Source organism: Paramormyrops kingsleyae, chromosome 5 (assembly GCF_048594095.1).
Source record: "Paramormyrops kingsleyae isolate MSU_618 chromosome 5, PKINGS_0.4, whole genome shotgun sequence".
NCBI lineage: Eukaryota > Metazoa > Chordata > Actinopteri > Osteoglossiformes > Mormyridae > Paramormyrops > Paramormyrops kingsleyae.
In genome coordinates, this window is record NC_132801.1 from 9,018,531 (window position 1) to 9,033,736 (window position 15,206).

The following is a 15,206-nucleotide window of genomic DNA, read 5'->3' on the forward strand; positions in this document are numbered from 1 at the left end:
CCATTCTTTCACTACTTGGCACCTTGACTTGTTCCCTTGCCTCTTTCTTCTCTCTCTTGCAGTCCTTCTCCTGCCCCCAGTCTCTCTCTCTTGCAGTCCTTCTCCTGCCCCCAGTCTCTCTCTCTTGCAGTCCTTCTCCTGCCCCCAGTCTCTCTCTCTTGCAGTCCTTCTCCTGCCCCCAGTCTCTCTCTCTTGCAGTCCTTCTCCTGCCCCCAGTCTCTCTCTCTCTTGCAGTCCTTCTCCTGCCCCAGTCTCTCTCTCTCTAGCAGTCCTTCTCCTGCCCCCAGTCTCTCTCTCTTGCAGTCCTTCTCCTGCCCCCAGTCTCTCTCTCTCTTGCAGTCCTTCTCCTGCCCCAGTCTCTCTCTCTTGCAGTCCTTCTCCTGCCCCCAGTCTCTCTCTCTCTTGCAGTCCTTCTCCTGCCCCCAGTCTCTCTCTCTTGCAGTCCTTCTCCTGCCCCCAGTCTCTCTCTCTCTTGCAGTCCTTCTCCTGCCCCAGTCTCTCTCTCTTGCAGTCCTTCTCCTGCCCCCAGTCTCTCTCTCTTGCAGTCCTTCTCCTGCCCCCAGGTCTCTCTCTGTTTCGGTCCTTCTTCTGCCCCCAGTCTCTCTCTCTCTTGCAGTCCTTCTCCTGCCCCAGTCTCTCTCTCTTGCAGTCCTTCTCCTGCCCCCAGTCTCTCTCTCTTCAGCCATCAGTTGTATTATTTATACCTGCAGACACTTCTGGGCTGACCAGTAGTCTCCCTTGAATAAAAATGATCCCTTTCTTTTTGTCTCGCACTCTCTCTCATCCCTTTCTCACTCTTTCTCTCTCTGTCCTTCACTCTTTCTCCCTCACTTGCCACCCTCACCCTCTCCACTTTGAATACACACACTTCCCATCTTCAGCTCCATGCACCATCAGTCAGGTGTGACAGTCTCTGGCAAAAATGAAGTCGGTGCACACTGAGGAAGAAGGATTAACTCCTGTAGGTCTAATGCACTTCTTCTGTGACTACCAGTCCATTACACCTGGCTAATAACCTTAATAAGTGTTTCTGCATGTCTCTTTTTCAGAGGTGGAAAGTTCGGGTCCAGAAAGTACAAATCCAGACCAAGATTTTGTTTCAACCAACCAGTTGAGTACTCTGTGAATGTCACTCTTCATGCTCAGTTGGTTGGTTGAAACAAAATCTTGGTCTGGATTTGTACTTTCTGGACCGGAACTTTCTACCGCTGCTCTTTTTCATGATTGTATTCCTACCCATGGGCTTAGCCATAGATTCTACAGTAGAATCTATTTGTATAGAATTACAAACCTAATAAATATATTTAAATACATGAATAACATACTTGTAGGACAATTTGCTTTTAATTTTCTGCACTCATTCACTTGACCTTCATTACTGTTACAGGACCAAAGGTTCACACAGATGTAGCGCCCGGGAATTTCAGAAGGGGTCTCTAAAAGATTTGCTGTTATAGTCATGGCAATAAAACATGTTTTTTATTATCAAATGGTTGGCACATAATACAGGAAGAGGAGTGGTGACAGATTTAGAGACTGGAAGAGGGAATGAAGGGAGAGAACTGTTTTCGAGAGGGGACAAGTGAAGAAGACTTGATATTAGAAAAGGATGAATAGAATTTAATCTGTAAGCCTGGATCCTGGAATCTGGGAAATGGCAGAACACATGAAGAAGGGTAGTTAATGTTGAAAAGCAGGCATGCTTTTGAGTGTGTATTTGGGCAGATGGAGTGCATTTTTCTGTATGCACGACACAAATGTGTCAGGTGATGGAAGTGTCCTGGGCATAGAGTGCTCTACACACTGAGTGAGTGTATTTATGTTGGTGTACTGATCCAGTGTCGTTTCTCCATTGGTTAGATGATAGAGCAATGCAATCACTGGGATGCCACTACGTTGACTTCATTTATATCCAGAATCAGCCTCCTTGACCTGATCCTTCCCTGGATCTCTCTAAATTAAATTAGTCACCTGACTACATAATGTTCCATGACTTCCGCCTTTTTTAGAAACTAATGTGGACCAGATAACGCTTGGTAGGTGACACCTTGGCAGTGACTTTCTGCAGTTTGCTGTAGTTCCAATTAAAATGTTCTTTTTCTTGAGTTTGGGTCCTCTTCAGATACTGGCTAATCCGGCTTCACTCTCGTTTTCTCGTTCCCTGCCACGCTTCGCGCTCCCCACTTCCTAGACTCGATTCTGACTCGCTTCATTCCCCCGCCCTGTTATTTTATTGCTTTCGAATAACTCTGCTTCTGCCTCGCTGTCGCGCTCGGCGATTTTGTTTCCCTCCATCCCTGTCCTACCACATCTAAAAAAACTGAAGCCGCCAGTTCTTCCCTCTTCTGAGGTGCTCTCAGCGTTAATATGTAGAGTTTAGCAGGAGTGACAGCTTGCTTGCCCTCTGCGTCTCCCTAATAATCTCCGCTCCCCCAGTTATTTCTCAAGACTCTCTCTTCTCAAGCACTTATTGCTCCCCAGCCTGATTCACTCCCGTACGTTTAAAACCGAACGGATTGTGTTTTTACACCTTAATGTAGCTGCTTATAAGCATAAACCCAGTTGTAAAACCCGTTTTTCATGCATTCGTATAACTTTTCAGCTTGGATAAAGATGACTTCATTCATTTATTTATTTTTAAATCCCGAACACATAACGCTAGTAACGTTTCGGAGTTTCAGTATCAATCTTACAGTTGGCGTTAACTGAGAACAGATTGGTAATTAATTAACCATGACCGGAGAGGATGACAGAGGGGAAGAAAAAGGCAGGAGGGGTATATTATGGATGACGGTGGTGGGGAGCGGCTGCATGCGAGAAGCAAACCGTGGCAAAGTCACCTGTGGGGAAATCCCTGCTGCTCAAAAATGAGCCACCTTTAAAGGCAAGACAGTTAGGGAGTCGCTCCCGTTGACTGGCCAAGACGTTACTGTTTGCGCTTGTGTGTTTGTTTATCCTGTGCAGTATGTGTATGCAGAGCACACTGCGTTTAGTGTAATAGTGTTTAATTATGCACATACCATATGTTAGCATGTGTCCATTACGGGCAATGATATTGCAATATCTGCTCACGCAAGTACACTATAATGGTAAAAGTTAGGCTGTTTGTGCAATGTGTTGGTGTGAATTCCTTGCAACACGTTTAAAACAACGAACCAAGGGGGGTGCTGTGCGTGTTAAATGTGTTAAGTTAGCATATAGCGCACGGGTACCTGAGCTAATATAGCATCACATGAAAGGGTATTAGCCGAATCAGAATTACATGGAAAGCTGAATTTTCATTACATGGTATTTCGAGTATCGCAGGCGAGGGCCTTGCGTGGAATCTAGGGACACATAAGGATGTAATGCAAGTGGTGGAAAACTGTGACAGGTGCAGTGCCTATCTACCACTTTAGGGGGCATCAGTACGAGGCAGCCATTGGTGGCGATGTGAAAGAACTGGACGTCTGACCCAAATAATAGACATCATATAAACTAGAGGGCTATCATGCCAAGAGGCAGATGCTCAACCCAATCCCCTTCTGTCAACAATCAGCCACACCAACAGGATGCGAGTTATACCAGGAGCTTTCGAAAAGGAGCAAGCTAAGAGGTTTAAATCATGATGATCAATGAAGGTATTATCGGAAAAGGCAGCACTGTGGCCTTGCTTGCTCTGAAGGGTCTGTAAGTGTCCATAGGTGTCATAATTTACCATTTGGCTCACAACAGATTTGTATTCAGCCGCCTTACTGTGTGCTGCAAGCAGTGGACACCTGGGGGAGAGATCATCGTCAGCTTTCGAGGGCCAGGTGAGCGGCAGCTGTGCCGCATGCGTTTTTGAGAGCAGCCGTCTGTGAGTTAGCACAGACGGCGTCTGTGAGTTAGCACATGGCTTGCCTGTCTGGGGAAATGACAGTGACAGTCGGATTACAAGGGCGACGGAAGCGCAGAAGTTTGCACAGGTCTTGAAGTGCCAGACTGTACAACGGTGCGTGTTTGTCTTTGTGTATAGAGAGTAATGCATAAATCCGTGTGTGTGCAGGTCTCTGCCTGTGAGGGGCGCTGCACTGCATCTGGTCTCCACCCCCCTTCCCGCCCGTGTCTGTGAGTGTGTCTCTAAGAGCTTTGCCGGTCTCTGCATGGTGGGCCAATGCCAAGCCCACAAGTATCAATCAGGGGGAGTGACGGAGAGAGTGTGAGGAGGAGAGAACAGCAAGGGGGGGGGGGGGGGCAGAGCAGCAAGCCAACTGCAAGACAGGACTGTGCTTCTCTAGGGAGGAACTCAACCACACATGAAGAAAGTATCACATTTAGAAAAATGTATAATAAAAATACATAAATCTATAAAGTAATAATTCAAATTAAATATCTTCATTAAAAAAAAAAAACTGTGGTACGCTGAGCTCCTCCTCTGAATCGATGTGAATTAATGTTGAGGCCCTTATGAATCTAAGCCTTAAAGTAACGTAGCCTATTAATTTTATTATAACAGATAAGATAAGATTCCCAGAACTGTTTTAAATTTTGAAATAAATGATTGTATAGTACTCTAACACAAACCCTTGGCATTTTTTCTACAATTTCTAGACGAGATTTGATCACAAATATCTACGGCAATATTTAATTTACATTTACATTTTGGTTGCGCTTATGCACCCATTTAGACATTAGTGCGTGCCGCATCATAATCTTTGACTGAACTTTTAGTCACAAAAATGTATATCAGTTGACATCTTGTTAGGTGTAGCTCTGCAGTATGTTTTGGTGTTGTGCTTTCATTTCGGTGGACGGTCTTCATAATCCAGAAGCCACGATTCATATCTCTAAAATCAGCTCTGCTTCCAGTATATTTTTGAATGGCCTGGCATGGATGCAGCCCATGGCAACCGCTTCTGAGGCTCGTGTCAGGAGCGGACGCTGTGATAATGTAAAAAAAAAATAATACTTTGAGCCAAGATCTCTGTCAAACAAATCTACAGGAAGAAACAAACGGATCAAGTCCGCGCGCGCGCCTGTGAAGTGGCTGTAACGCAGCGGCAACAGCGGCAGCTTTCGATGTGTTACGACGAGTTTAATCAATTTGCAGATGTCATATTTCTTAATTCATACATTCTGCATGAGATCAACACTGCGAAAAAGAAACTAGTGATGTAAAAAACATGACATGGGGGAAATCCTTCTTTCGTTATGGGGATTGTTAATACGTCAGCTACCTAAAAAGCGTAAAAACTTAACTTTTCCGTTGTCTACTCAAAGTAGTCAATGCTTACGCATTTTTTATTATATTGAAAACCAGTTACTGTTTTCTGAGTGCATTTGACTAACGATGAATTATCGGACAACATAAAAATAGAACACTTTAGGCCTATGCTACGAATTCTTAGGTATATAATTGTTCCTTGTGTAACGTTACATTAACATCCGGCGCAAAGAGATTATTTAAAACGCGTAACATGGAAAAAGCTGAACATGGCTTAAAGTGTCAAAACAACAATTTCGGAAAACCAGATTTCTCAGTTCCCTCGTCATTCAATTGATAAATGCATGAAACTGTAACCCAAAGATAAAAAAAAAACATAAGGATTTTTTAAAATTACACTTTCATGCGTTTAGCATGTGAGAAATGTGTATTTCATAAGTAACGTTAGAACATTAAGTCACTTTATTTCCTTATGTTTTTGTGGAACGGAAAGATTTAACGTGAATTTCATGAATTTGTCTTCAGATTACAGTCGCATGCATTTGACAATAGAATGTAATTATGACCAGCAAAGTGTGAGAGAAAGTTGGTCTTCCTAAGTTGTTGTTTTGGGCCACGTTAAGTTTATTTCACGTCCCTTCGCGGACAGCAAACATGTTAGATCTGGTTGATAGGTATTAGCCTAAATCGTCCATTCACGTATGACATAACTATATTACTGTTGTTTATTTGAAATGTATATAGTTCACATAGAAATATATTAGCAGAAATAGAGTTAGCACTTGTGTGTTACTTAACGTAAATTAGCATTTTATAACGCATTTGCGCTCAGCGTTTTGACAGGTCTCTCGCTTTGCTAAATTCTGGTTAATTGAGCGTCGGTACCGTGCTGACGGCAGCCAGTTTCGTGACAGTACAAAGGCGCCGTGTCATCACAGAAGAAAAAAGATTCTTGGTCATGAAGCGAAACCAGGTTATTTATATATTTTACACGTTTCCTAACACAAAATTTCCTTATGCGATTCTATATAGAAACAACACAATTTAATACACGCATTTTGTAATTTTATTACTATTAATATAATTCTGTGACAACCACACAGTGACTAATGATATTCTGATTTTGGTGAAATTCTGTATTTTCTTGCTAATGATTTGGTTTAATCGTAAAGAAACGAACGAACAAACGAATAGGCCCAAATAAATACTGCTACGTCATCTAAATGCCACGTCATCTAAATATCACAGAATTGGTTTATTGAAAGCGGCTGTTGATTGAAAGGTCGTTGATGCAGGTCAGAGGGTCGTTGGGCTAAAGGTCATTGGGCAAATTGATAAAACAGGCGCCAGTCGGTAGTGTTTGTGACCACGTGTCCGTTTTAATAGTATGATGGTAATTACGTGGTACCCTCGAGACGAGGGCTTGATGTTAAATTTAACTGTATGTTTGGGGAAAATTATACTTTCCCTGACTGTGTACTTGAATATATACGCTAATATACTTAATGTGTTTTATAGAATTATAGTACACATGGCGAACGTATAAGAGCTTTATAATTACTGGATGGATTTTTAAGTATTTCTGTGATTACAATGACCAGTACTTATGTTCGGGGTAGTTGGGAATTTCTGACATTATTAGGAAATTAAGTGATTAAATCAAAGAGCAGCTATTCATTAAAAGACGTAGGCCTGTATATCAAGGGCGTAATTAAGTTCGTTTTCGATACTGGTAGGGACCAAACCAGCCCTCGCCCCCTCTAAACACACCCGATACTCTGACAATACTGCTAGGGGGACGTGTCCACACGTAAAAATACGCCCATGCTGTATATTAAAATTATTTGTCAGAAAAATGGTAACTTATAAGATGATGTCGCCAAGTGATCCATACTCATTTAGCTTGATGGCAGCTATTTCAAGACTAATGACGACGTTACAGGCATTGCCAATGATGGTCGCTCGTAAACGTGCACCAATGAACTCTCTTACGTGTCACAGGGGTGATTAAGAGTGCAATCTAAGGGGGGAGTGGGTATTAAGCTTGAATTAAAGAAGCCCGTCAAAGCAGCGTCTTCTCTAATCAGCGACCTAACTGTTCCAGCTTTAAGTACTCCGTTGGTTAGGGTGAGTAATAGTCTGCATTTGCATTTGACGGTAATTATGTGTATTTAATTATGCAACCAAAGAATTGTTTGTATATGATATACATTAGAATCATTTTTATGAATTTGAGCACCAACAGATATTGTATACAAATGTAATCGTTAAATACGCAACGCTATATATAGAGTAGTGTGTTGTAAATGGGATAATATGAAATTGTAATGTAGATTATTTTTACTTCCCCGCTGGTATGCTTTGAACTGAGTATTATAGTACATTGGATGAAGTTACTGTGTCGCCAGCCATTTGCGCCCTTAACACGCTTCACGTGTACCAGTGTTCAGGGTTTGTAACCGATGTTTCCTTTAAGGCGTTTAATCATTAATTAAACGTCATCAGCGATTTCATTTTCCATGCATTTTTTTAGGTCTTTTTTTTCTTTTCTTTTTTTGTCAGCGCCAAGAACGTTTCCATTTTTCCGTGTGTGCGTGTGTTTCTTGTGGGTAGCTGATCTTGGGGATTACATCCCGCCTGAGCTGAACCGTTTGGAGCTGCGCGTGTCCTCCCTCTGTCGCGTGGGTTCCTCCGCAGCGCAAAGACACACAGTCAGCTTCATTAGCATCTCTGTATTTCCCATAGCGTGTGAGCCTGTATACATGAATACCCTGATAAACTGGCATCCCATTCAGGGTGGGCCCCAACCCTGACCAGGATACAGTAAAATCCCGTTATAGTGGACTCGCTTATAACGGAATATCGTCTATAATGGACGAGGTCCGCTGGTTCAGGTGTTCTGTCATAAAATACTACCTATCGAGACGTGCTATCGAGCCTTTCTGCGCATGTGCAGTTCCACCGTCTTGGGATTAGGGTTAGGTTTTAGCGGTTAGGGTAAGGGTTTTTGGGGGGTTAGGATAAGAATTAGGGTTAGGGCTATCGATTAGCACTACGGTAGCATTTTTCGACAAGTCAGCATATATCGACAGAACACCGGCCGTGCGTCTTTACGAACATGCAGAAAAGGCATTGAATATAGCGGACTCGCATATAACGGAATTTCGATTATAAAAGACAGACAATTTGGTCCCCAGGGCCACTTTTAGCTGTAGTTCTTTTCGGCTATAACGGACATGCAGCTCCGCCTACAAGGCGTTGACATCCAGGGCAGATACGTAGTCGGGATTATTAAAACTATAATAGTCACGCATCTGGTCCGGTAAAGTTGGATTATTACATGTACAGTATAATAATCTATACCACAAGTGTGTCTGCTGAGGTGTGGCATGAGTAAATGGTGTCCTGTATTTGTGTTCTGGGCATACAGCAACTCTGGATATAACGGACTGCTTTGCCAGGTCCCTTGAAGTCCGTTATAACGGGATTTTACTGTAAGTGGTTGTAGGATGGATGGGTATCATTCTTGTCAGTACCCTTGGTTTTTTATATCCAGTTTTAAATGTATCAATTCATATAATCCATAAATCGCAAATGTAGCAATTCATATTCAGAGTTTGCCGTTATAATCTTCAGGTGCTTCATTGTGATAAATGGAAGATGTCCATAATGTTCTTAATCTGACAGTGCACCTCTCATGAAAGCCAATGCGGCACAAAGGCAGGAATGTTTTTTTTATACGCTGGGTCTGTGCATTGTAACACACTCATTTTCGTGAGACATTTTCTGTAACATTGGAAAGGTGAAGCCTAGTCCTCAGGGTTCCTCTCACTGTGTGTGTGTGTGTGTGTGTGTGTGTGTGTGTGTGTGTGTGTGTGTGTGTGTGTGTGTGTGTGCGTGCGTGCCTGCCTGCAGGCGTGTGCGTGTTTCATGGTGGCGTGAATCAGTCTGTGTGAAAGTGCACCCCAGAAGGTGTCTGTGCTGAATATTGTAGAGTGTACAAGGTATCAGTGTGTAAAGTGTGCCGGCGTGTATCAACACTTTATTTGAATTGTTTCCATGGAAACCGGGCACTGTTAGAGATGTATGGATTCTTTTCTCATCATCTTATTGTAGCCTTATTCTCATTTCTACTTTTTTGTTTGTATATTTATTCATTGCTGTTCCTTCCTCTGTCATTCACCTTTTCCTGAAGTCTCCCTTTCTTTCTCCTCTTTTTCTGTCCCCCCCCCCCCCCCCTCCCCTTTGACTGTATTTTGAGTCCTTCCAGCCCAGCCTTGGCCTTCTCTATCTTCTGTTCCTCCTTCACATCCCTCTACCCTTGTCCCTGCTCTCTCTGGTGCATCTTATTCTGCACACCGTTTCTTGCTGCCTTCTCTCTTTCTCCATCCTTTCATTCCTCCATCTTCACTCCTCCCATCCTCCCCCAACCTTTCACCAGCTTGCCTTTTAGAAAAGTAAGCAAATGACAATTAGCATGTGGACCTGTAATTACAGCTGACAAATTTCTAGCAATTAATCGTCTTAAGGATGCCTCTTGTTGTCATCACACTCCCAGTACACCTCCTTACACTCTCCCTCTCTCCCCCCCCTCTCTTTATCTCTCCTTTGGTATGCATTTACGATATAGGTCTTATCCATTTTTCCTTTCTGTTCCATTGTCTTCCCGTCGTTGTTTGTCCTCTATCTTCTCCTACCTATAATATGTTCTCTCGCTCTTCATTACCTTGGCTTGTAAATAGTTTAATACTTCACATGTGGGTTGGTCAAATGCCATCATGCTATGACTAAGCGTACAAGCTGTCTGCCCCCCCCCCAGTACGTCGTCACTGTTAATGAGGCAGGATATAGATAATCTCAAGCCATCCAAAGACTATCTGAGGAGGGTGGAATGGAGAGAAGGAGAGTTGGAGGTCAAGAGTAGATGTATGTGTGTTGGGGTCATGAAGGCAAAGACGGGTACTAGTTAATCAGTTAATCAGTGGGTGACCAGACCTACCAGTCAGAATGATTAAAAAGTCACCATAGCTATCTGGGTATTGGTAAGATTTCAGCCAGTGCTGGTCTATGCGCCTGCTAAGACCTGCGCCTGCTAAGACCTGCGCCTGCTAAGACCTGCGCCTGCTAAGACCTGCGCCTGCTAAGACCTGCGACTGCTAAGACCTGCGACTGCTAAGACCTGCGACTGCTAAGACCTGCGCCACTGATGCTCTCCTGGGAAGCTGCTTCTTTGCCCTCTCTGTACTTTACATAAACTCATCCCCAAGTACCTCCCATTTATGACCCTCTGCGCATGAATAAGTACTTGTATTGAAGTACTCCTTGATGCCGACCTTTTCTATCTCCTTCAGAAGATGTACAATTAGATCTTATTCCCCTTCAGTCACCTCAGCTTGAGACTAAAGAGGTTTATTTCTGACTTGTACATATATATGCTGTGCCAGTGTGGTAATCAGTCATTCTGTGGCCTGTCTCTCTGTCGTTCCCTCGCTCTCGTCCTTTCGGTCTGCCTGAGACCTTTCTTGGGCCACTCCTTAGTAATGTGTCTGTGTGATATAAAGGAGAACATTATTCCAGATTTTTAGTCAGTTTTTGTGCTTGCGTATGTATTCCGGCTTGCCGCTGTGCGTGTGGGTTTATGGGCTGCCCATGCAGTCTGTGCAGTAGATGTTCATATGTGTTTTAACCCATCTTTCCTGCTGCTGTATTTTGTCATGCAGATTTTCTTACCAGTTAATGAAATTCACTGGTGTTCAATGAATGCGCCTCCTATGTGATCTTCTCATGGCTTGCATGGATGGAGCTAACCATCTCTGTCTCATCTCTCTTTCTCTCTCTCCTGCCTAGGGATTGCTTTTACACTCCTCCATCATGCCTTTCTGCCTCTCCGCTTCTCCTCCTCAAGACCGCCGTATTGCCCCCCTCTTCTCCCCTCCCGAAAGCGCCCCCTCTGCCCACAGGACGCCGTTCCTGTCCCTCTCTGTAATTTTCCTCGTCCTGCTGCTGATCCCAGTCTGCGCGTCCCGGCGAGGCGGAGGAGGCGGGGTCGGCGGTGGCGACAGGGGCGGGGCCGTGATCATCCCACCTCATTACCCGCCGGTGGTGGTGCTCCCACCCCCCTCCTCCAAGTTGTCCCAGGGCCTGAGCATCGCCGTGGTGCTGGTGGGCAACTCCAGCGAGCTGGCTCTGACCGAGGGCCGTGAGAAGGAGGACTTCCTGCACATGCCGCTGCCGCCCAACGTGGAGCTGGTCACCATGAACAGGACGGACCCCAAGAGCATCATCACGTGCATCTGCGACCTGATGACCAAACACCGGCTGCAGGGCGTGGTGTTCGGTGACGACACCGACCAGGAGGCCATCGCCCAGATCCTGGACTTCATCTCGGCCCAGACGCACATCCCCATCCTGGGCATCCGTGGCGGCTCCTCCATGATCATGGCCGCCAAGGTACGGTGGGAGCCCGGGAGCCGCAGATGTGGCGCCTTGGTGACTTTGTGAGCTTTCGGCGGTGCTTTGAGGATGCATGCGAATGCCGTTCCTTGGGCGTCTGCCTGTGGCTGCTAGAGAGGGAGGGGCAGCTTGGAGTATGAGCGAGAGCGTTGGCCTTTGGAGTGGGAGGAAGGCCAAACAGAGACGGGGGGGGGGGATGGAGACAGTGTGAATGTGGGCTGTATTAAGCTCATTAGTTTGTTACTTTATGGAATTTATAGACGAATCCATAGTGGCACCAGAGGGAGGGAATTGTTTTCTTTTTTTTGTTAATTTGTTACTATTGGGGTGGAAACCAACCAATAGGATTTTGAATCTGAGGCTCTGTCCTCCGACAAGTCCCGCCCCATGGCCCTGTGTGGCCTCTGCTACTGCATACCTGAAATTAGCCTTTTAGTCTCACCGGTGTGACTGAGGTTCTCATTTTAACGCAAGCATTTCCCTGGGCCCCCCCCTCCTCGAGGACGGAGAGCTTGGAGCTTGTAATAGATTCAGCCGCACATTTGTAAGTATGACATGGCGAGCACCCAGGGGAGTGAGTGCGCGGAATTTAATGTCACCCGACAGCCTGGAAAGGCGGGTACTCCGGCTGCCTCCCGCCTAATAAAAAAACATTCAATTAGCAGAGGGTCAGCAAGTCCGAGGCATGTGGCACCTCGTAAATTACTTCATAAATCTCCCAGAAACAAGTAACTGGTGCATTGGTCCGGAATACTCAAGAATCCGCCGTCGATGAGGACTGCGGGTTGCGGGCGGAGCCCAAACTGTTAATGTTCTATTTTGTTAATGTTTATTGTAATTGCAGTCGACTGTTGCATTTAGTCGATAAATTGGCGGCTTTATTCTGAGCAGAACTGTATGTAAGCCTGTCAGTTCAGGGGTCTCCTGCAAAGCTCTTCCTGGCAGGAGATCTTCTCCTGGCCCAGGAGAGTCGGTGTCCTCAGCTGCTCTACCCTCGGATAGCACGCGCTAATACGGACGAGCTCGCAGAAACCCGTTGGTGATTTGGAGCGCACTTCTGGGAAGGTGGGACAAGGGGGGGGGAGGGGTGTTCAGTAAGACAGTTCCGTGGGGGAATAAACGAGGATGGAAAGTGAACATGGGGATGTGTAGAGGAATCTGACGGAGCAGAGAACACGTGTCAGAGGGACATGGCGAATGGATCCCTCTCTCGGCCTCCGTCTGAGGTGTCCTGACCATCGGGAAGACTGGGAATGGTGAATTGCTGGGCGGAGGGCTAGCAGTGGAGGGAATGAAAGCTGGCGGGCCGTGGTTTTTCACGGAGAAACGGGAAACGGAAGCAAGGCGAGTTGCGGTGGGAGCGAACAAGAGGGACAAGGAAACGCCAGGGGAGAAGTGGACTGAGCGTGAAATAGAACAAACGAGCCTGAAAGAAACGGAAAGATGAAAAGAACTTGTAGAGGAAAAATTCTTCCCTGTCTTCCCCTCGATGATTACCATCCTCTTGTCCCCCTCCTCTTTCTCTCTCTCCCTTTCTTCCTCCCTCCCTCCCTCCCTTTCTCACACAGCAGGCTGAATGCAGCTGATACTGTTGGCATGGCAACCCATTGCACGCGCAACTATATCTAAAACGGGGGAGAAAGGGATGTATATTTTCTCCAGCTAAAGAGAATGAAAGTGAGTGGATGCCTGAGGTAGAGGAGGGTGACAAAAAGGAGAGGAGCGGACATGCATACTGTATCCGTGCGGAGTGACAGACTGAAAAGCAGGGAGAAGGATGAATGGAGGGAGGCGGGCGGGTGGGGGGGGGGGGGTTGACAGGGCGCTTTGGACAAGAAACAGCTATTTGTTGGAACAATGGATACAGAAGATGCTGGAGAAGGGAGAGAAGGTTTTAGTGCGAGATGGAGAAACATGGGAAGGTTTATTTAGAAATAAACTGAAGTCTAATGTAGATGGATGAGGGAGGAGATGCAGGGTAATGATGGTAAGATTTTGCGTGTGTCTGATGTCCCAGTGAGTTCACGCTGATTGACCCCCCCCCCCCTTGCCTGCCCCCGTGGCTCCTGCACGCACCCCTCCAAGACAGCAGGTGTAACTCCTCTCCGGCACTCCTGAGACGTTGCTTGTAGACATCCCATAATGACCCGGGAAGGAGACGTCCGCTTCATCTCGAAGGCCGCCTGACGTGCTCCCCTCTACCGTGCTCACTGGCGTCCCCGATGGCACGTGGGAGTCACTGCAGGAGAGTGGCGTCACTGCCAGGGTTTATTTTCCGCACCGCTAGCCTGCAGAGCGCGATACAGCATTTAGGATCCACAGCTAACTATCTGTATTTATTCATAATTATTCTCAAAGTAAAAGGCTGACAGGTTGCAGCCCTAACTCCCGCTGACATGATGTAAGCCCAAATATAAATGCCTGTTCTCTTACTATGCTGTTTGATTTCAGATCGCTTTTTTTTAGCTTTAACATATATCTTCCAACCTCCTTTGCTGGGCAGGGAGCAGCACGGGGCCTTAGCTGGGCAGCAAAGGGCACAAGGCAGAGGAGCCCCCAGCATGGGACGCTAGATCTTTGCAGGGCATATATAAACACACACACAATGGGTAATTAAAAATGCTAATTAACCTAACTGCATGTCTTTGAACTGCGAGAGGAAGCCAGAGGACCCAGAGGAAGCCCTCGCAACACAGAGAGCATGCAAACTCACACACGCACACAGAGCAGAGCCGCGACTCTAACCTCTAACCCTCCAGATTCCGAGGTAATGGCACTACCTGCTGAGCTGCCACTCTACCCATTAATAACCTACTTCATCCATTTATTTGGTTAACCATCTCTTCCATAAATAGGCACATTTTTGTTTAAGGTTTTTTTATTGCAGTTCATTCTGCCAGCAGCCGAGGACAGCGATTGTCTGAGAGCTGCATTACATCAGTCTTCCCTTCTTGTGGTTTAACAGTGAAGCGTGTGAAGGTGGCAGTTTGGAACCTTCTTTGAAGGGGGGACTCCCACCACCCACCAAATGAAAACAGGGCAGAGTTAGGGGCCCCCTATCACAAATGCGTGACCTCATAAGTAAGAACCAGGGGGGTGCTTCAATACTTTTATTTCCTCTTAAATTCTTGGCTTGTAATTGTTCTAGCAATTCCCTTTTGAAACGAGCAGTACCAGAATGTTCCGCTTTCACGTCGTTCTGGGACTTTTACAGATTTGGTGCGCGTGCACCTTAATGGCCTCATATCACGCTTTTACATGCCGGGGGCGGTCGGCGATTTAAAGGTGCAGCACCTTGTCTTTTGTAGGGCACTGGAGCAGGCTGGTAGGCGTTGCAGGTGTGCGAGACACACCTGTGCGGGCAGAGAGGGGCACTGTAGTGGGTTGCTCCCCCCGGCAGGCCGCGTGGCACTGCCGCCCCCTAATAGCCCCACCCTGTTTCTTCAGGACTATTGCCTAAGCCCCCCCCCCCCTCTCTCGGCACAGAGACATTCTGCTGTCAGGACAGATTTCAGGCTAATGACTGAAGGTTGGGATAGATCCGTTTGCGGGGGGGGGCGGCGCAGCC

At 46.1% G+C, this 15,206-nt stretch overlaps 1 protein-coding gene across 10 annotated transcripts in view; it reads left to right on the plus strand.

Annotated features, from left to right (window-relative positions):
- Nucleotides 1-15,206, plus strand: part of grin2bb (glutamate receptor, ionotropic, N-methyl D-aspartate 2B, genome duplicate b) — a 64,245-nt gene that overhangs the window by 6,950 nt on the left and 42,089 nt on the right. For 9 of the 10 annotated variants that reach the window (XM_072712044.1, XM_072712045.1, XM_072712043.1 and 6 more), the window contains one exon: nucleotides 11,033-11,635. In XM_072712044.1, coding sequence (XP_072568145.1) covers nucleotides 11,033-11,635 — 603 coding nt within the window. Of the gene's footprint in view, nucleotides 1-6,802; nucleotides 7,313-11,032; nucleotides 11,636-15,206 lie in introns of those variants that run through there. The other variant, XM_023799840.2, reaches the window with a different exon arrangement.